Source organism: Charadrius vociferus, unplaced genomic scaffold, assembly GCF_000708025.1.
Source record: "Charadrius vociferus isolate BGI_N301 unplaced genomic scaffold, ASM70802v2 scaffold325, whole genome shotgun sequence".
NCBI classification, from domain to species: domain Eukaryota; kingdom Metazoa; phylum Chordata; class Aves; order Charadriiformes; family Charadriidae; genus Charadrius; species Charadrius vociferus.
In genome coordinates this window covers 4,728,873-4,749,676 of record NW_009648526.1, presented here as the reverse complement: position 1 = coordinate 4,749,676, position 20,804 = coordinate 4,728,873, and the positions used below count along the sequence as shown (strand labels likewise).

Here is a 20,804-nt window from a genome sequence, read left to right as displayed (position 1 = left end):
ACTCTTCAAGAATAATGTCAAGTTAGACTGCGCTCTTATACTGTTAGTGGGAAACTTCACTGAATTTGGAGACATTCATTGTTGTGAAAAGATTCAGGAAGCACAGTGTTAGATCTGCTATTGTTGTAACACTTGCCATTTGCCGATATAGTAATACTAACACCAGTTTTGTTTATTTGATGTATTGGAAAATGTCTGCATGTTTCTGAGATCTATAATTCAATGCAGGAAAAGATTCAAAAGTCTTTCCAAATGCATGTACCCTCTTTCTCTGTAACAATTTCAGTACCCAAATTTATGGTCTAACAGGGAAGTCATTTGCTGCTTTGACTAAGATATTTGTATCTTGCCATTTTTAACATTTAACCTCCAATTTTTCCATAAATCACATCTGAGCTACCATCCTCTTTGCCTAAGATAAATTATTAATTATTCATATTAAAGAAGCATCTGGGGACCACAGCAATGATCAGGCTCATCTGCTAGGAATACATACATATATTCAGTAGAGGCGATCTTCGTAATAAGGATTTTTTTAAAGGAATTTACAATTAAATAGATGTAATTTATACATGGATCCCAGTATTGAGTAGTATAATCTCACAAGATCTCTTGGACTTTGATCATACTTAGAGAAAGTCTTTAAATTTTCAGTCTTACGAGAGGCTTTGAAAGGGAAATTTTAGTGACTTTTTTGCTTTAGTTTTCACTAATAAACTCCATTGTATGCAGCTAACAGCTGCTGAAAAATGGTAAGACCTCAAGTTATGTTAAAGAACAAACCATTTAGAAAGTGCTTAGTTAAAGCTAGATATAGCCAAACTAGAAAATTCATCTTGTAGTATTTGGAAAAATGGTTGGAACAACCTTACGCTGTCCTTTCAATGATACTCTTCCAGAAATTATTAAGGTAATAATTAGTTGGGGTTTTTTTAGTAGCAGAACAGATGGATTATAGGTATGTTTAACTGTCAGAAAGATATCAAAACAAAGAAACCCTTAGTAGGCAGTATGTGAGTGGAGATGAGCAAGAGTCATCACAGATTTGTCAAAAGTAAATCACGTTAAATCAGTGGTTTTCTTTTGTGATGGGGAATATATTTGTCCATGGCACAGAAACAGGACACATCACTTACTGACTTAAATAAGGCTTTTACGTCTCACAATATTTTCTAGATTATATGATCTACATACAAGAGATACAAGCAGGCTAAAAAATTTCTGAGACCGTACTTATTTCTGAAATGTTGCCATGTAGATAGCAATATAAAGAAATAAAGAGCAGAGACTCACAGGCATGTTTCTTTGATGTAGTGCTGTTCAGTATGTTCATAAACAACTAGGAAGATGGAAGGAGAAAATGGTTATTGAACTTGTATCTTCGTGTATAAGATCAGAGTTCAGAAATACCATGGCTAACGGGAGAAATGAGCTGAAATGACAGGAGATATTTCAATAAATACAAATGTAGCACTCTGCTTTTAGGATTTTGTTTTATTTTCAATTAGCATATAATTTGTTTTTCTAACAATGCAAACCATCAGGCACCTACTTCCTGAAATGTAAGAGAGTGTTACAGTCTTTTAATGGGAGGGTAATGATTGTATCTCCAGTAATCGGATTTTTTTTTTCATTTTATATAAGGAGATGTCCTTAACATGCCACTAGAACTCCCAAGAGATGGAGCCAGATGAGTAGACTACCCCTCTAAATAGGCAGCAGTATTTACAATCTGCCATCCATAAATCGTCCTGATACTGCGTTTCATCCATGATAACCAGACACACTATTTGTTATGACTACAGACAATTATTGATAAATGAACAGCTACAGTTTATAGTCGGAATGTATGGCAGTAAATAGATGAGTTCTCTTTGCTGAGTAAGGAGTAGTCTTAGTGGAAGTCAATCTTTCCCTTCTTTAAATAGTTCAGCGTTTCAGCTGAACACCAACCCTGTTAAAAATAAGAAAGGAAAGCCCTTTGAGGCAGACCATAAACACTTTGTCAAAGTAACTGTTATCTTATTCTCCTGATTCCCCTGAGATTTCTAACAATATAAAATGCAATGCACCGTGAGGAACAGTATGTAATATGAGCTGTTCAACTGGATGAAAATAGCAATATTGGAAATTATTATAATTACAAGCTCTCTGGCATTTGCCCTGGGGTTTTTTGCGTCCTTTTTTTTACAGTGGGTCTTTCAGAGAGCTGTAAGAGACTTATTCCCATGACTGCTTAGCATTGCTGTTGGCATGCTTCTGCATTTTTGGCTTGGTAATATTTTTCAGTGCTAGTGAAGTTTCCTGACTGGTGTAATTACCATAGGTCTATTTCAGCTGGTGTGGCAGCTGGCAGGGACAATCTGTTCTTTCATGGCTTTATCAATTATATAAAACCTATTTCTGCAATGTGCAATTCGTGTTTTAATCCATCTGTAGTGTATAGCTCACATGAGGTAGCAGCTGATTTAAAATGTAAAATTCTCAGTTTAAAAATGACACACGGCAGGGTTCAAAGCAATGAGTAGCACCAGTAAGGTGTATTGCTACGTTGGAACAGAGCTGGCTTTGGTGATTCCGTTGCCCTCAGCAACACTAGGAAATGGCACCCCTGTCACTTTTTAGTTGCTTATGCATTTAGCTACTGAATACATTCAGCCCAAGCTGACCACCTGGTTAGTGTACGTGGTAGAAGCAACCTAAGGTTTGGCCACACGCCTGCTTCCTACAGGAGCAAGTCTTCCCTGACTCCGCAGCTTTGTGGGCTTGCAGTCAGTGCCTGAAACCAGCAGAAATATCACAGCAACCTCTCCCATCTTCTTGCTCATTCAGTGAAGAGAAGCTGGGAGTGAAGCAACTGGGAAAATCAGCAGAGAAAAAGAAAGATAGAGAAGTCACAAGTGTGTACGTGCAGAGCCTCTGGTAGATGATTGGTCCCATAAAATTGTCTGACTCGTTAGACTGCCTTAATTCACGCTCCCACAGGACTACGTCACTTGAAAGCTTGGAACAATGCTTAGGTTTTCCTCCCTCAGGTGTTCTTTGGGTTTCAAGAGGGACAACAAATGGGATTCTAAAAGAGTTCCTTGGAAAGGAAGGGAGATTCTGAGAAAGGGGACTCTGGACAGAAGATAGAACAAAGGTTTTGAAAAAGGCCAAGAGAGAGACTGAATTTCTAAGGACAAATACAAGGATAACAAGGATAGAAAAGGGATGAGGGAAAGAATAGAGAAGCAGATAGGCAGAGACGAAGGGATTCATGGGAACGTAACAAAGGAGAGAGGGTGAAAATGAGATAATGGTAATGAAAAACAGAGTGGAATGGAATAAGGAATGAGAAAGGAAAAAGTCAAGTTATGAATAAGTCCAAAGTAAAGACATGTTTACAGTCACTAGATATTATTTGTCTTATTCCTAATTGTAATTGCATTAGACAGAAAAACGGTGGGACTGAGTGGGGCAATGACTGCTTTCATCCCTACAAGGCACAAATAAAAAAAATATATCTTTGAGTAAGTTCTGTGTGATGGTAAGGACAGAAAGACTTTTTTTGCCAGGTGAGATTAAATGCATTTGTGTTCCCAGTCCATCACTCTTGTGCACACTGCGTGTATGTTTACACCCTTACAAAATATCTAGTGCAGACTGCTGAAAAGCAGTTAACTCTGCAGAGCTCCCAAGATCCTACTGAGAGATGTCCATTATAAAACATTTTTCCGTCCTGTGACAAGTGCTATAAATCCTACTGAGCCCCTGCAACCCTTAGACACCCCCTAAACCATCTCTTAACCATTATCACTTTTCATAGTTTAGGGATAAGCATAAACATTTTATTTAACCATCATTGCTTCTCATAGTTTAGGGATAAGCATAGAACATTTTATTTCAAGCCTGAGAAGAATCATTACAATAATTTTATGGGTAATGATTCTGTTCAGTAAGACAGGTGGTTCTAAGAAACAATGCTTATTTATATTTTTTTCTCTCTGTCAAGTTAAATTGTACTGAAATTGTTAAAACGATTAGTCTTGTCGAACTGAGGAACAATCTTTCTCTCTTAGGCCTTCAAGATTTGTTCAACTAATGGTTGTTCAACTAGCTGTTTATATAAAGGATGCTGCTGCTTATATAAATGATGAAAATCATGTATTATCTCATACCACATTATAGGTTTTTTTGGAAGATCAGATATCAAGGGAAACCCTGACACTACAGACACAGCAAGGAGAGTATCATCTCGGTTGTCTAATACCACTGAGTTAGATGAAAACTGACCTCATGCTGCTCAGTGGGATATTCTGATACATATCAAGAACCACTAGCAAATCATCAAAAGAAAAAAAGAAAAAAACAAAAGGCCTTCTTAGTTAAAAAAAACCAACAACAAAACAAACAACAAACGCTGAGTTTTCTTTCTTCACATTAGAAATATCCACATGTATATCCAAGCAGATGCCAAAAGCAGCAGAGACAACCTCAGTATTGGCCAAACCCCAAAGATATTTTAGACCCCAGAAAGCAATTTACTGATTTAAAACTAATAGAGATCACAAAGTAAAGCAAAACAAATTGATTCAATAATAAGTATTTTTTTATTCCAATTCAGGCAGAATTTAGTGGATGTTTTTAGCCCTTCGGGCGAGGGGGAGAGGTGGTGGGGAAGAGGAAATCCTCAGCTAGTTTGGTCATTAAAACTAGTATACTTCTGGTTGTTTCCAGTTTGAGCACTAACTAAGTTTGGAAAACCCTCCAAACTGACCAATGACCCCAATAGGAAGGAATTTTCAGATGGGCCCTTTTTGTTTCTTAAAGAAGAGTTCATCTCTACAGTGGCAAAATATGTGAAGAAATTATAGAAAACAAAGCTACTACAGCATGGTTTGGAGGCACTTTCTTGGTTTTTGTTTCAATAGAAAGCTGCATCTTAAATAATTACTTAGCATAAGGTTTTAAAGTAAGTGGCACCCAGTTTTAGAAACCTATAAAGCTCAGGTTTGAAATGTCCCATGAAAACAGAATTTGGACTCTTTTATGCCTTAAAAAAAGGTGCTGCAACCAATGGCAGCAGATTGGATTCCGTACAGCACATCAGCCACGGCTGAGGGCTGAGTTTGTTACCCCAGCAGCCTGCTATTGAAATTACCTCTCATGAGCCTCCTGCAGTCCCTCTTTGTCACACAAGAAGTGCACACATCGTGTGACCGTTGTAACAGGACACAGGCGTTTTACTCGCATGACGACAAAGCAGAGTCTGGCCTTGTTAGAAACTGAGAGGGAGCCAAGGCTGACTGCTCCACGTACAGAGGACGGGCACCTCAAGTCAGCTGGTGATGTGTGGGCAGTAGAACATGAGGAGGGACAGCACAGTCACATAGCAAAGAGTAACATACAGTCCTTGAATGTCTTCTCAGGAAAAACGTAAATCCTCATTGCCTCAAAATATAATTAATTATATGGCTTCTAGGGGTCCTTACAGGTAGGAGGCTTTTTCTAATATTTTTTCAAAATATCTGCCAGATAAACATTACTAACATAACTTGTATTACCTTTTTTCCCCATAGGAATTTCTTTTCCTCTGTAATTACACAGACTTCAGTAAAAGTGATTTTTTCAAGGCACTTAAAGGAAGTACAGTCAATCAGATTACTTGATTGCATGAGCATTCCTAAAACTCTCATTTTAAACCTAAAAGGTTCTTACCATTATGGAACATCTTCCAAAACAACACACCTTTCTGGGAACCTAAGTTGTGGCTTTTAATTTATTTTTCTTAAAAAAAACAAACTAAAGGAGGAATCAGGTTGCTTCTAGAGTACCTTGAATAAAACCTGTATGAAGGCACAAATAATTGTAAACAAGTATATCACTCTGTTTGTCTTTGCAGTCCCAGCTGTATCAACATCCTTTGAAATTATCACCGTAGCAGTCACATACATTCTTTTATTAAAATAAAATTATTTTACGTATAGAAACCTTTTAATGAAAATGAGACTGCTAGCTGTTGAGCCACATTAATTTATTCATACTTAATACTGAGTTCAGAAATAATAAAACTTATTACAAGTTCATACTTAGCGGTGCACAGAAACTGTTATAGAATGTCCTTGAAGGTTCTTCCTTCTGGGACCTCACTGCTCTTTTACATAAGAAGCAATTGACAGAAGCATGAACTGGAGATGGAAACAAAAGATAAAATAGCAATATCTGATATAAAACAAGTTGAGCAACACGTCTTTCTCTGACTACAAATACGCACTCAGTTTTCATTTGTCCAAGGCAACTCAGTACTTAATCAAAGTCACTGAAAAGTGATGTATTCCTGTGAGAAAGGCATTTGGAAGTAGTAGGCTGGGATTTCCCGGCTAATAGCAGAAAGTAAAAAAAGAGTTTAAAAGGCTAAAGTAATTAAAAGGATGCAGAGCTCAGGGATTTGAGATAGGCGCAGGAAGTTTCAATACTTTTTATATTTAGTACTCTTCAGGTGTTCTTACATAAGAAATGTTCATTAGGATGAAGCTTAGACAGGTTTCCACTTAAAATCATTCTCACAGGCAGTGGTGCTTTCGAGTTGAGTCCTCCCAGCACAACCAAATTGGCAGCCTAATGACATTGACTGGAATAGGATTTTGACTGCGAGCCCAGACACTAGACCAGTTCCCTCCAAGCTGATCTGAGATATGTAGGTAGCCAAAAAAACGTATTAAAATCTCTGCCTACAGAGAAGCTTAAATATTGCCTTCATAGCTTTTTACAAAGAAAGTATGTATCACTTTGCTGTGTATGAGAAAATGTTACCTTAGATATTATTGCTATTATAGGACATGATTAAAAAAAAATTAGGAAATTATAACATTTTCTTATATGTATGACTTCCCTAAACCTTGTTCTGTCATTGTGAAATGCATTTGCTTCATTCAGCAAAACTAACACAAAAGGGAAAGGTAATTTTCCAACAGCATGAAAATGTTTATAAAACACTAGCATAGATCTTCATTATTGCTTTACAGTAGCAACCATATTGTATTTGCTCAGGCAGTGCTTCCATTGAAGCCAATTTCTTGAACAGCCACTGTGCCTTCAGTCAGCATCAGGGCCCATTGGCTGCGTAGGGGATGTCAGACCTGCGCCCACAGAAAACGCCTATGTAGCTTTTGTCACCCTCAAGCTCAAGGAGAGGGAAGGTGCTGCATTTGTAGAATAACAACAGGCATGAAGAATAACTTTGCTTCTCTTTGCGTTGCGTAGGAAACAATGATGGATCATGCGCTGCGCACAATTTCGTATATTGCCGATATTGGTAACATTGTGGTTCTAATGGCGCGACGCCGCATGCCAAGATCAGCTTCTCAAGACTGTATTGAAACAACACCTGGTGCCCAGGAAGGAAAGAAGCAATACAAAATGATATGCCATGTCTTTGAATCAGAGGATGTAAGTACCTGGAATTAAATTTATTTAAACAACATATGTCATTTAGAGAATCTCTGAAATTCCATCTAATTTCCTGAATGAATTTTTGTTGTCAATAATCTTTTCTGATTTCTACAGGTAACCTGTGGAAACATTAGCCAGTTTTTTGTCCATACTCTTAGCTCTTTTCTGTCTCCACAAATTCATGTTGCAAATTGATGTCTCCTCCTCAGTCCCAAAATATCCACTCTTTGTCTCATGTGTTACAGAATCATTTGGGTTCTTTCAACAATGCTTTGCAAAATGCTTGAGTACCTAATTATTTGGAGTTGTCTGCAAGTCAAATTCATGGCCAAAATTAATGTATGGGGTATCAAATTGATGATTCATCCTGGATTGGATCCTTTAGTCCAGTGGGTTGGCTCATGATGACACACATAAGACTCCAGGCACTTGGAAATGAGGCAGAACTGTTCTGGATCTCTTTCAAACTGAAGCCAAGTTGGTGAGAACATCTCCCAACTTGGTGGGCCTGGCACAAGGTTGCCCTCTACCCAGTCCTTACTCCCTATGGCTTACTTACCTGTAGTTGCCATACGTACTGTCAAACACACGACTTGATCCCTTGATGTTTAAGAACACATTTGGCTCTTTATTTTTCAGGTCTCTTTTTTTCATCCCTAGCAAAGATTAGGAACTAAAATTTTTATATAAATGCAATAGATCTAAGAAAGCTTAGTTGTCTGTATTTCTAGAAATTTTTCTTCATGGCCAGAAGAGTTTACTTATCCTTAAGTAAAAGGCTAGGAAGAACTCACTCTCACTACTCTCTCAGAATGTCTACACAACAGAAAGCGCCATTTCAGTCATTTTATGCCATAAGATACCCTGAGATCCAATACCGTATTAGCCTTAAACCACTTTTTGTTAGAATTCTGTTTAAAAAAAAGAAGTGACCACTTCAGAATTTTGGTTCTTACTTTCACTTGCATCAGAAATACCAGAAGATGAAAGAACTTGGAGCCATTCTCAAAATAGGATTGCAGAAGTCGTGGTTGCAAAAGAGTTCTGTGCATCTCTGCTGCATCCTGTTTCACCCCTGTGAAAAGTGCTGGCGTGCCATGCCCTTACCTCTCGTGGCAAAGGAAGATAACCTTGCTTTACTGCTAGCGTACATCCAGGTTTGGCTTTGTAGCAAAATAGTTATTTGTGTCTGAAGTGGAAGAGGAGGAGACTTCAAACTGAAATATTTACAGAAAAAATACCAAGCTAGTCAAGCAAAATTTGTTGTCTGTTGCTAACTTGGCAGTTGAGATACAGGTATTAGTAAGAGGCAGTACTAACCATTTCTGACCGTGGTTATATAGGTACAGCTTTAAATACAATTTCTCTCACACCAATTAAAAAAGTATTGAGTTCTTTGGTTTAGACAGTCGTAACTCACAGGTTGCAGGTTTTTGAGCTAAGCAATCATTTTCATTATTTGAAAGCAGTTAAGCCTGTGAAGGAGAACTGGCATTATCTAAAGGTTAGAGTGCTAGACTGGGATTGTTCTGACCTAGTTATCTCAGCTCTGCCTCTGCTTTGCTGGGGTGACCTTTTCAAGCAACTTTATTACATTATCTCTACATTGTACATAATGCTGAGGGCTTTCAGAAACATTCATAAAATTTGGAAATACAGATGAAATTAAGATGTGAGAACTGACTTACTAGCAGTAATAGAATAGAATATGACACCTAGGCATGTTGGGTTTGAGAATGTCGAATGGAGGCGGAAGCAAAGGACTAACTACGGAGAAAGCAATGGCACTGGAGATCAAAAAAGAAGTCAATAAGGACTGGTGATAAGCTTTAATAAGGGAACGATATAAAAATATTCTTGATGACTTCTGTACTACCGTACTACTACAAACCTCTTGGTACATTGTTAAGATTTGAAAAGACGTTTTAAAATACAAAGGAACGATTGTGACTGGCTAGGCTTATTATGTCCTTGATTTCTAAAATCATTTTCCAGTCAAGCAGATTGGTGCTTTTGTGTACTGTGGTACAAATGAAAGAAGAAAACCACCTTTTAGCATCGAAGAAAACACTGCATCTGATCAGTAGATTGCAAGAAGATTGAGATTTACAATGTTGTCCAGAAAACCCTATGCATTCATAATGTGTTTAGCATGTACCTACTGTCTAAGACAGTGTGTTGCTTTTCCAGTCTAGTTTTATAGGTTTGATTAGTACTAGATTTGGGGACTTATGTTTTAAGATGCAATTAACTCCTCCTCGGATCACTGGGAGTTACTCATCCTCTGATGACAGAATTCAATACCCGAAACCCACAGATCTACGAAACTCAGCATGGCATTCTCCTGCGAGCTGCAGTAAACTCAGAATAGGAAAAAAAAATATAAAATCAAGCGTAGAAAAAGTTGACTACAAATTCCTTTTACTTATCTCTGTTTCTCTGTGTTCCAGTGCCATCTAGTGGAACAAGAAAGTAAATTTTACAGCAGTTCAATAATTCTTCAATTAGTTGACTTTTGCAGCGTGTGCTGAGTGTGCAAAGTCGTTAGTATTATCATCATCCTTGTCAGTTTCTGTAGATTTCTTTCTAAGTCATGTATTTCTGACACGTTCAAATACCAGTCACTGTAATGTTTCATTAATTGTACCGCTATAGAGCCCACTGTAATGGGAAGTAATCTTTTATTGCATACCATTGTAAAATGCATGCACAGATAAGTGCTCCAAAAATTAAGACAGACACAGGGGATTTTGAAGAGTTGTTATTAACATTCACAAGCTATAATCATGGCTCTGGCTGCATTCTTGAAAGCATCCCTAACGTTGCTAATCAACGTGTTAATGAGAATAGCTATTGTAGACGTGGAATGGGTAAGTAGGACTATTACTGGTTTGCTGGGAATGAGAGACTGGTATCATGGCAATAATAGGAGAGCAGATGGTTTTGCTGAAGCTTTGTTTTCAGTCCTATAAAACCAAGGTGGAGAAGCAGCAGGTGATACAACAACCAAAATCATCAGCACATACATGTCTGTGAAGGCTTGTGGAAGCAGAGCATCCATCCCCTCGTCACTCTGCAAATATACTGTGATCAGAAGCAGGGTTTGTGACAGTCTTTTCCGTAAGCTCTGTTCCATATTGGTACAAAGCCAGTACGCCCCAGTGTTTATTGGAACGAGCACATAAATAGCATATGGCTGCTTGCTACTGCAACGTACTGATGAAAGGAGATCAGCAAGGTTTTTAAATGGAGTTTGCAATTTGAATTTGGATGTAATGGATTCTTTCTGTACAACTGATCTTAAAGTGACTTTAGAGCCACACTATCGTAGCAACTTTGCAGGATCCTTTATTTTGACTGTGTCTTAAAATCCACTCTCTCTCTTGTTTCTTACAGTTTCAGTAGTAAACTTTAGCAGTCCTTTCCCTGAGCTGTGTTTTGTTCTATGTTCTAGGCACAGCTGATAGCTCAGTCAATTGGTCAGGCTTTCAGTGTGGCTTACCAAGAGTTTTTGAGAGCCAATGGAATTAACCCAGAGGATCTCAGTCAGAAAGAATACAGTGACATCATCAACACCCAAGAGATGTACAATGATGACCTCATACACTTTTCCAATTCAGAAAACTGCAAAGAGGTAAACTAGTTTTGGAATTTAATTTCAGGTTGGTCCATTTTTTCAGAGGAATGTGGTTCTCATGGAAATGTCTTTTGGCATTTTAAGGATGACTTTATATGGCAAGATGTGTTGCTTCATCAGCACTGTGCTACTAAAGTCAGGTTTGGAAGTTTTTAGAATGTCATCTTTTCATTTTCAGGGTCTTTCTGCTTCAAAACACTAATAAAGTACATTTACATCTGGCATAGATAAGCTCCGTGCTATTCACGGTACACAGCGTAAACTTTTTTTATGTTTTACCAATTTACTGATACAGAGAGATGACACTCCATTTTAATGCATGTTGTGATTTCTTACTTAATACCTACAAGGACCATAAGTCCAGAGTGTTGTGGCACTCAGCAGGCCAATTCCTCTTCCCTATTAGAACACCAGCAAAACTGCCACATGAAATGGAGTTTCACACTCGCTCATAATGCATGAAAAGATAAGAATTTCCCGTAAGTGCCCCAAATTCCATAAGTGTAACTATTTACATTTGATTTTGAATGTAATGGATTCTTTCTGTACAACAGCCATATATTTCACATTTTACATTTCATACAAAAGTCACTGTAATACCGGGCATTCCACACCAGAATGTGATGAGTGCAGTTGCACCCAGATTCTGCTGTGTCTTATATTGCTGCAGTGTGATACGGATTTGGCCCGTGTTCCAAAGGTCAGAGTTTCTATGCTGAGTCCTAAAGCAATCTTACTTTGAGATGAACTGCAAGTTGCTTCATCCTTCAGTCACAGCTTTCCTACTTACACTCATTTCTTCAAGCATTATAGGTTCTTTTGTACAGTGTGTGTGTTCTTGGGAAGAGAGCATTTTTCACCTATAACTGCAGATAGAAAGGTTATGATTTGATGTGTAGTTTTATAAGTCTGCAGTCACTAGATTATCACTAAAATGTTTTCAGGTGCATATAAGCACAACAAAATTTCTCTTGTAGAGAACAAGGGAAAATTCAGTTGAACAAATCTTGGTTTAACTTAGAATCGGAACAGAAAAATACAAATGTGTCACATTCCAAAGTGATTAAAAAGGTCATTGTTTTTGTGGCATCTTTGTAATTGGTTTATGAACATTCGAACAATGATGGAGTTGTGGCTTACTGGTTGGTTCAAAGCCTTGATAGATAACTTCAACAAAAGTCAGCTGGCCTTTGTGATTCCCAGAAGTACCGGTGTACCTGTCCTTCCACATTTGAAAGAAAATAATTCCCAGTATTTTGTTAAAAAGTATGTTCTCTACTTAAACTCTTACTCCTCTTCTCTAAAAAAGTTAGATATGCTATGATTACTGAAAAATTAACGTCACTATATTTGAGGAGAAGTCATCATTAATATTACATCAGCACATTAGGGATCTTATATTAACATGCTAGACACGATACTCAATAATGGTAATAATAATAACATTAATAATAAGGACAACAACAATAATAGTCAAGAGATCCTTGCCTGAAAATAAGGACAGACAAACCCTGAGATCAAGAGACAACCTGAGCAGTGATGGCAAAGGTGGAGCTGAACTCAAGCCTGCGTTCCATACATTGCCACAAAATGTTACAGCCTCCCCTAGCTGCCAGGTTCCAGGAAGGATAAAAACTTCTTTGGCATTCCGTCATTTAGTATTCAGTTCCACCACTTTCTACAGAGTTACCCAGTGTGCTAGTTTTTTGCTTATTATAAGGACCTATATGACCTTCAACAAACAAGTGAAAGACTCCCCTGAAAAGAAATAGGTACATGTTATACAGTTTTAACAGTGTTTTTGAAGTCATGCTGCTACCTAATGGCAAGGAATAGAATACATTTTCTAATTTGTAGGTATTATTCAGAAACAATTAATATGCTAGTGCTCAAATTTAGATTAATCAAAGCAAAAAAACGTTTTGTGGTGTGGTTTTTTTGTTTTAATTGCAGCTCCAGCTAGAAAAACAGAAGGGAGAAATTCTTGGGGTAGTGATTGTGGAATCTGGATGGGGATCCATTCTACCCACTGTTATCCTGGCTAACATGATGAACGGAGGCCCTGCAGCTCGTTCAGGAAAACTAAGCATTGGAGACCAAATTATGTCCATTAATGGGACCAGTTTAGTTGGTCTACCTCTAGCAACATGCCAAGGGATCATAAAGGTACCCCAAACTTACAACTATATGCTGTAGATTGTAAGCCAGCAGAGATGTAATATTCTAACAAGTGATCCTGTAGATTTCCAGCAGATAAGATTTTTCATATCGCCGGGGGGGGCGGGGGGGGAAGTAATCTGTCATTAACAAGAAGTAGAACTAGAAACAGAGATTCAGGGGTGATAGTGTACAGAAATTTAGGGCTGGAGAATTTGATTGTGGCTTTGTTACTGGACTATAACAAATGAGTCTGAAAAACGTGCCTAAATTAAGTTACTTAGCTATCTTCAAAGTTTCAGCCTTCCCCACAGCCTCTAAATTAAAATCTGAGGATTAAGATCTAGTATGCTTCTTTGGGCTCCGGGTAGATGAAAAGGATGGAGGCTGGTAGACTGCAGGACAGATCAAGAAAGCATATGAAGATTCCACAGACACAACGGAATCTCAGAACACATTATCTCTAATCACTGAGACTAAATCTAATGTCTGTGCAGATTTACCAAAAGCAGCAGAATCAGATTAATTAGCCAGATGCTGGAAGGGCAAGCAGTAGTCAGTTTTGGGTTTTCTTGAAAACGTTCTTGAAGTTTCTATAGTAATTAAAGGCAAAGTGTTGAGATGTTTTCTTGGGCCAAATAGCTTGGGAAATAGATGAAGCAGAAATGTATCTCTGACTTAACAATAGATTTCTATTAACTCTAGCTGTTCTTTCCCAGATCAGCTGCTTTACACTCTTGCAATTAGAAAAACACTAATGAAAGAGTAAATTAAGATCCATTTCAGAAATACTAACTTTTGGAATATTTTACAGGGTCTCAAGAATCAGACACAAGTCAAACTGAACATTGTCAGCTGTCCTCCCGTTACTACTGTCCTCATAAAACGGCCAGACTTAAAATACCAGCTGGGCTTCAGTGTACAGAATGGAATTGTAAGTTTCTGTATTCAGTGATTGGTTTGGGCTTGTTTTTTTCCTTTTTTTTATTCTTTCAGGAAACACACTGAAGTACTGAAAAAATCCTTGCACGTGACCTCACTTTTTATACTGTGATCCCTTAATTAACCAAATCCTTATAAATATATCTCTGAGTAATATAACGTGAATGGACAATACCAGGAGAACAAGCACTGCCATTCTTGAGGGATTTTCCTACATAATACAGCCACAAGACTTAGAGTCCAGATTTTTGGTGCAATATCTGGATCAGCTAATTCACGTATAACTCTGTCATTAGTGTGCCAGAGTTGCAAGAAAAAGTTTGGGGAAACAGGTTTTTACAATAACAACGTTCTAATCTTAGCTCTGATCCTGTTTCTCTTCTAAATTTCAGCACAAACTCACTAAGACTTAAAATTTTTCTTCCACTGTGCATAATTTATTTAGATCACGTGGTAGTGGGCAAGGGAATGTATTTGTGACCTCCTCCAGTTAAAACTAAGCACCTCTCACTACAACTAATTGTACAGATTGTGGCCCAGGTGTCCCTTCTCTGCATGCTGCGGTTTCCCTGTAATAACAGAAGCAAAGAGGAGAACGAATGTGGCAGATAACACTTACCCAGTGCAGCTCAGGATCCTCCCCTCGTAGCTCTTCCTTCCCAAGCCATTCTCTGATACCTTTCCAAAGCAAACTCTAAACACAACTAGCTCAGGTAGTCACCTGGCCTTTCTGGGGGCTGATACTAGCATTAGGACTGTCTGTAGTGCAGGACCATCACCATCTCCTCTTCCTCCAGTCTAGGAAAAAAAATAATCAGGCTGCTCACACAGAAAACCACATCACAAAGGACTGGTGGCTCTGGTCCCCTGTTCTGTGAAATGCATCGATTGAAGTTGCCAGATTTCAGTTTGCCACCCTTGGAAGAGTAGCAGGTAACTCTACAGGATATGGTTTATGGGTCTTACTGTGCTTTAGCAAACAGATGGCTCATTAGTGGATTTTCAGCTGTAAGTTAGTACCTAAGTTTTAAGTGTTCCTACCTAAGAAGGCACATCATGCAGTGGTCACAGCAGAGACTGGCATAAAAAACACCGCTACAAGCCTTGCTTCAGCTGGAACGTGGACCCAGGTTAACATCCTTTAGAAGCAGAGGTTTAAAGTATTTGTCATGTTTGGGACTAATGCTCTGACACTTGAGAGAGGTCTGTAAAAAAATACAGAAAGATCAGGAGTGTGGTATATTTCTGTCGTCCTTTGCCTGTGCTTTATCTCCTTTCACCTACGTGTACGTGTGTGTTAAGCGGGCATGGTTACTGCTGGCTAACAATCCATGTTAGCAAATCCGGAGTCTTGGTATAAAAAGGATGAAAGGGATGGAATCTGGTTTTACAAGATCTCACAGACGGTGCTGAGAGCAGCCTGTAACACCGTATGAGGCATTGATTTATTTCCTAATTACCTTCCTTTGTAAATCAGCTGGTTCTTTGATAAATGTTCAGCTGGTGCTTTGATAAAAAGAGGAACAACGAGCAATACTACGATGTGTTTATCAACACTTTTAGGAGGCCCGTCAGCATTCGTGAGGTTGGGTCAGGGCTGAGGAAAAGAATAGGGCTAAGGTGGATTAGAAGCAGCATATCGTGTCCTCACACGGACAGAGGCAGGCACGGAGTCTGTGAGACAAGCTATTCATCTTGTCCCAGCTAATCATCTCCTACATTGGAGCCTTAGTTTAGTAGATTGTGCAGGCTGTGGTTGTTTTCTTTCACAGCGTGCTCGCTCCATCTACTGGCCATTTGTCATATTCACCACACCGGATGGTCCTAATTCATCCCAGTTAAATGAGCAACATTTAGATGACATCCAATATAAAGTTTACCAAATTCAGCATAAAAATCTTTCTCAGATTACAAAAAAAGAAAGCCTTGTAATACCCTTTCATTTATGAAGTGTCTGTGTTTGAATATGAAAGCCAATGAACAAAAAGGAGAGACTAACATCTTTTGTTAGACTGCTATATAGACAAGCTTCTGGGCCTGGAAGTCCTTCCTCAGATAAGCTCTCTCTTACTTCACTCAACATTTGAAAATAGGACTCTGCAAAGTATGTCTCTCTGGTGCTTTGACACTGAACTTTTAAAAGCGGTTTTGTAATTGCCAGCAATTGTTACAAATTATGACAGGATTCAGAAATAATATCCTCCTTCTTTGTTGGCTCAGCATTAGCACAGCAAAGAAATAAATGGCTTGCCAGAACAGGTATAATTAAACGTCTCCTGCTGCTGTGCCATTCCCTCATTCTGCATGCAGCCAGTACTTACTGCTGTGCCTCTTCAGTTTTGCGGTGGTTCCTTTTCACCCAGCCTGTATCATCTGTGCAGGAGGTACAGCTGCTACATTAGTGAATAGCCCACAAACCACCCGGGCACGCAAAAGAACCAGCTGAGCGGGGTTTTGCTTGCACAGGCTATCAGGAAGATGCAGAGACTGGGCTACTGCGGGTGACTGTTTTCTTGCTGTGTTCTGTATAGTTTAATTAATGCAAAGCCTGAAGTTGCGCTTCATGGAACAGTAGGAGGGCCAGCTTGGGGAAGTTTCAGTCAGGGAACAGCACAGCAGCATAAATCAGAGTGTTAATTTTGCAGAATTCCTCTTGCACTAATGATGCAAATATTCTTCGTGGCTCTTGAAAGCTACTGATAGAGTTTCATTGCATATTTATAAAAGGAATCTAAAATTTGAACTGTAAAACATTAAGAAAAAAAGAACTACTTTGCATATATATGAAATGAGTATGAATGTTGGTGTGATGGGGAGGTGAACATAAGGGGACTGATCCGCCATCTTCTGAAAATCATTACGCTAAGCTTCTTTTAAAATTATGATATTTAAATACAAGTGGTCCTCTCATATCACATCATTATCTTGTTTCCTAGATCATGAAAAAACCTGTGTATTACCAGTTGTATTTTTATTGCTGATAATGCACCAGTTCTCAGTCTAGATCTCAGACACTTTCTCTGAGAAGTGTATCTACCCCATCCCTAGCCTAGCACAAGTTTACCTAAAAATACAGTAAAACTAGGCAAAACTTAACAGAACAGACAGTTTATTCTTTCTTCTTTGCCTTTGTTTATATTTATTTAAACTGTCTGGGGAAAAAATGTACAGGGTTTAAATAGAGTAATATAGAAGTGAGATAAGGAGAAACCTGGTTTAATAGGTTATATTTAAGGTATTTACACAGAATAAAGTTAGTTTGTCTTGCACTGTTCTGTGCTTAATGTTTTGCTACACAGTTGACAGTTGCAATAAAACTGATTGTGAAGCTACTGAAGTTTCACATCTGATGCACTGCAGCTTGTCTAAGACATTGCAGAATTTCTAACAGCTGAATGGATTGAACCCATATGGTTTACACCTTTCTTCCTTTTTTTTTTCCTTTTCTTTTCTTCCATTTACACAGTAAATAGAGTATAGGCTCTTGCTTAGAAGATCCAGATCTGTCATGCTTTATTTAATAATATTACATCTGTCACCGTGTTCAACAAGTATAGCAGGCTCAACAATCCTGGCTGGATACAATCATACTTAGAGGTACTGCTGAGCTTCAACTTGGCAGCCTACTCTGCTATAGCTCCACTGGCTGGAGACAAAAGTCGTCAGGCTGCTTTGAGCCAGCCTCTTGCAAACACAGGAGCCACGTAAACGTGTGCTTTACATACAGTGTATTTCTTTACATTTGCACTCTGTCACTGGCTTAACAGGATCTGTGAGACTAGGCAGAGCCACTTGGGCTCTGTGTCTGTTTCTCTTTCTACCTCATTAAAATAGTTAATGTTCACAAAAAGTAAGCTGACTCCCTTCCCTGGAGAGGGATCACATTCTTGAATGAAGATAAGAGACTGCTTTCTATGTCTGAGGCTGTTAGAAGAAATTCACTGATGGTATTAAAAGTGCTCTGAGGGCTACGCAATGAATGAAAGGTGCTCTGGAGAGATATGCAAGCCACTATCTTTTGCTTTATGCTAGTGGGGTGACAGGACACATCTCCATTTGCTCTGAAAGCTTTTATTTCAGCTGGCTGTACTGTCTCTTTTTTTTTTTTATACTGTGAAAGATGTATTTACAGGGTTTCTTTTGGAACATTCTGCTTTTTGTCCTTTCAGATTACTGCATACAATCCCCAACAGCAAGGAGCAAACTGTTATTCTAACAGTGCGTTGAATTGAGAAGCTTTCTATAAAAGAGAAGATCTATGTAGTAGAGCTTATCTTGTCAGCTGTATGATTAGAAAGTAGACTACCTGCAAAACAATATATTGTACCTGACTGAAATTCAAGACAATCCTGTGAAGGATCCTGATGGTGCCTCTATCTATAAAAGTCCATCTGAAATAGTAGGAACCACAGTAGGTAGAGCCACTAATGATAGCGTGGTGGAAGATAAGTCTCACTGCAAGAGAAAGTTTTTTTGCAGACGGCCGAGAAAGGCCTTTTATAAACAAAGAATAACTATATATTTTCGCTCCCCTTATCAGACAACCTGAACTTTGAGTAAGAAGGGATTCAATTTTTTACAGCATTGTTATTTGTGAGGAGGAACTTAAAGGAAACTGCTAGTATCATACAGGAAAGATTGTGGTCAACCACAGGCAATGTTTCACCTTCAATATATTCCAGTTTGGCCATCTCCCCACGTCCTATGTTTCTGAATTAGATTACAAACTCACTGGGACACAAGCCACATCTTATCATACTTGTATTTAGCTCTGAGGAAATTACCAGATCTCAGCAAATAGTAATTCTTGGCTTATGATTCTAAGCATTGACAATAACTGCAGAACCAGCCACCAGTGGATGCTCTAGCACTCAAATCTTTTCTTCCAAGAACTGTTTTTTCACAGTAAACAAAAGGTAAATCTCAGCACTGCTAAGCTCTGCTCAGTTCCAGAGATTCAAGCTATACATTATCTGCCTTACGTGCTGCATAAGCTTAGTCTTCTGAAATAACTTCCCAACAATTTCTATCGAGTATACAGCTGGCTGCTCGGGCAGGGAGGGCCCTGTTGCAGCACAGGTACTGGTGCTGAGGAGGAGGAAAGAGTCTTTTAAATTCCGTATACTGGATTGAGATTTTTTTCCTGCATGTTGCACCCCCAGAGTAACTTTCAGTAGCGGTGTCTGCTGGGACTATGCCTGGGGAATGTAACTCTACTGGAACCTGCAGGTGCCAGCTGAAACAGGGACCTGACTTGCCACAGTCATCCTGAGCTCCCTGTGGCCAGCAGCACTGTAAACCACAGAGACAAGCAATGGCTCTGGAGAGCTGAGTGCCCTTTTCCAGCCTGCGGAGGCACTAGAAACAAGTTGTCGTACTTCACTATGCTGACAATAGCCTGTAAAAACAAACAGAATTTGCACATTCCATAGAATGATTTGGGTGGAAGAGACCTGTAAAGATCATCTCGTTCCAACCCCCCTGCCCTGGGCAGGGACACCTTCCACTGGACCAAGTTGCCCAAAGCCCCATCCAGCCTGGCCTTGAACACCTCCAGGGATGGGGCAGCCACAGCTTCTCTGGGCAACCTCTGCCAGTGTCTCACCACCCTCACAGTAAAGAATTTCTTCCTAATATCTTTTACATCTTTCCTTCTATCGTTGTGACCCTTTTGACAGATCGCCAGCATAAAGAATGTCGGTATGGCATCATCCTTTCCTTCAGCCTAAATTAGCATTTGTGCAGGGTTATGGATTGAGCTCCGTGTCAGTTTTTGCCGTGTATGTGAAAAAATTGCTGTTGTAGATCAATTTTTACAAACCAGGACAGCTTTTTAATATTTCCCAGAAAGAATAATGTGGTAGTTTGCAGAAAGAGTCCTGGTGGCACAGTCAGAAATACTTAAAAATCACTTTCTTCTCCTATCCCAACAGTACATAAAACTTCTCTCTTCCCCCTAACTCCACTTTTTTGCATGGCTGCTACCTGTGTCACTGTGTTAGGTATTTATATGTTCCCAGCCCATGAGAATGAAAATAAAAATTTTAATTTGCAGAAATTTTGGAAAAAACCCACAAACCAAAATTTAAAGACTCACAGTATTGCTTAATAATTTCCACAAGTATCTTCTGGAATCCTTATGATGCCACCACTCATTATTACGTGTTAAATCCTAGTAACTGCCACATTATGACATTTCTAAACTTAAATGAACTTTGCTTTCTCTTGGCAGATTTGCAGCTTGATGCGAGGTGGAATAGCTGAGAGGGGAGGGGTAAGAGTAGGACATCGTATTATTGAGATCAATGGACAAAGTGTTGTTGCTACTGCTCATGAGAAGATAGTACAAGCATTGTCTAATTCAGTGGGAGAGGTAAGAAAACAATTACATAATCAAGGAATTAAAACTGTCGAAAGAATATATATTTCAGTTGAAAAGAGTATCTTAACATAGTACTAAAACCACCACCTCAGTAAATTGGAATTGAGCACTAATAACAAACAATTAACAGAACATTTTGTGAATAATTAGATGCACATTCACTGCATTCTTCCGCCATTTTCATGATTCTGAACCTTCAACTACTGTTTGAATTAAACAAATGAATTAAGGGAAGAAATCGCACAAGCATGT

The 20,804-nt window shown here is 38.8% G+C and overlaps 1 protein-coding gene across 2 annotated transcripts in view; it reads left to right on the top strand.

Annotated features, from left to right (window-relative positions):
* Positions 1-20,804, top strand: part of APBA2 (amyloid beta (A4) precursor protein-binding, family A, member 2) — a 45,931-nt gene that overhangs the window by 22,670 nt on the left and 2,457 nt on the right. For both annotated transcript variants that reach the window (XM_009885756.1, XM_009885755.1), the window contains 5 exons: positions 7,246-7,431; positions 10,889-11,068; positions 13,025-13,237; positions 14,043-14,162; positions 20,403-20,543. In XM_009885756.1, coding sequence (XP_009884058.1) covers positions 7,246-7,431; positions 10,889-11,068; positions 13,025-13,237; positions 14,043-14,162; positions 20,403-20,543 — 840 coding nt within the window. The remainder of the gene's footprint in view (positions 1-7,245; positions 7,432-10,888; positions 11,069-13,024; positions 13,238-14,042; positions 14,163-20,402; positions 20,544-20,804) is intronic.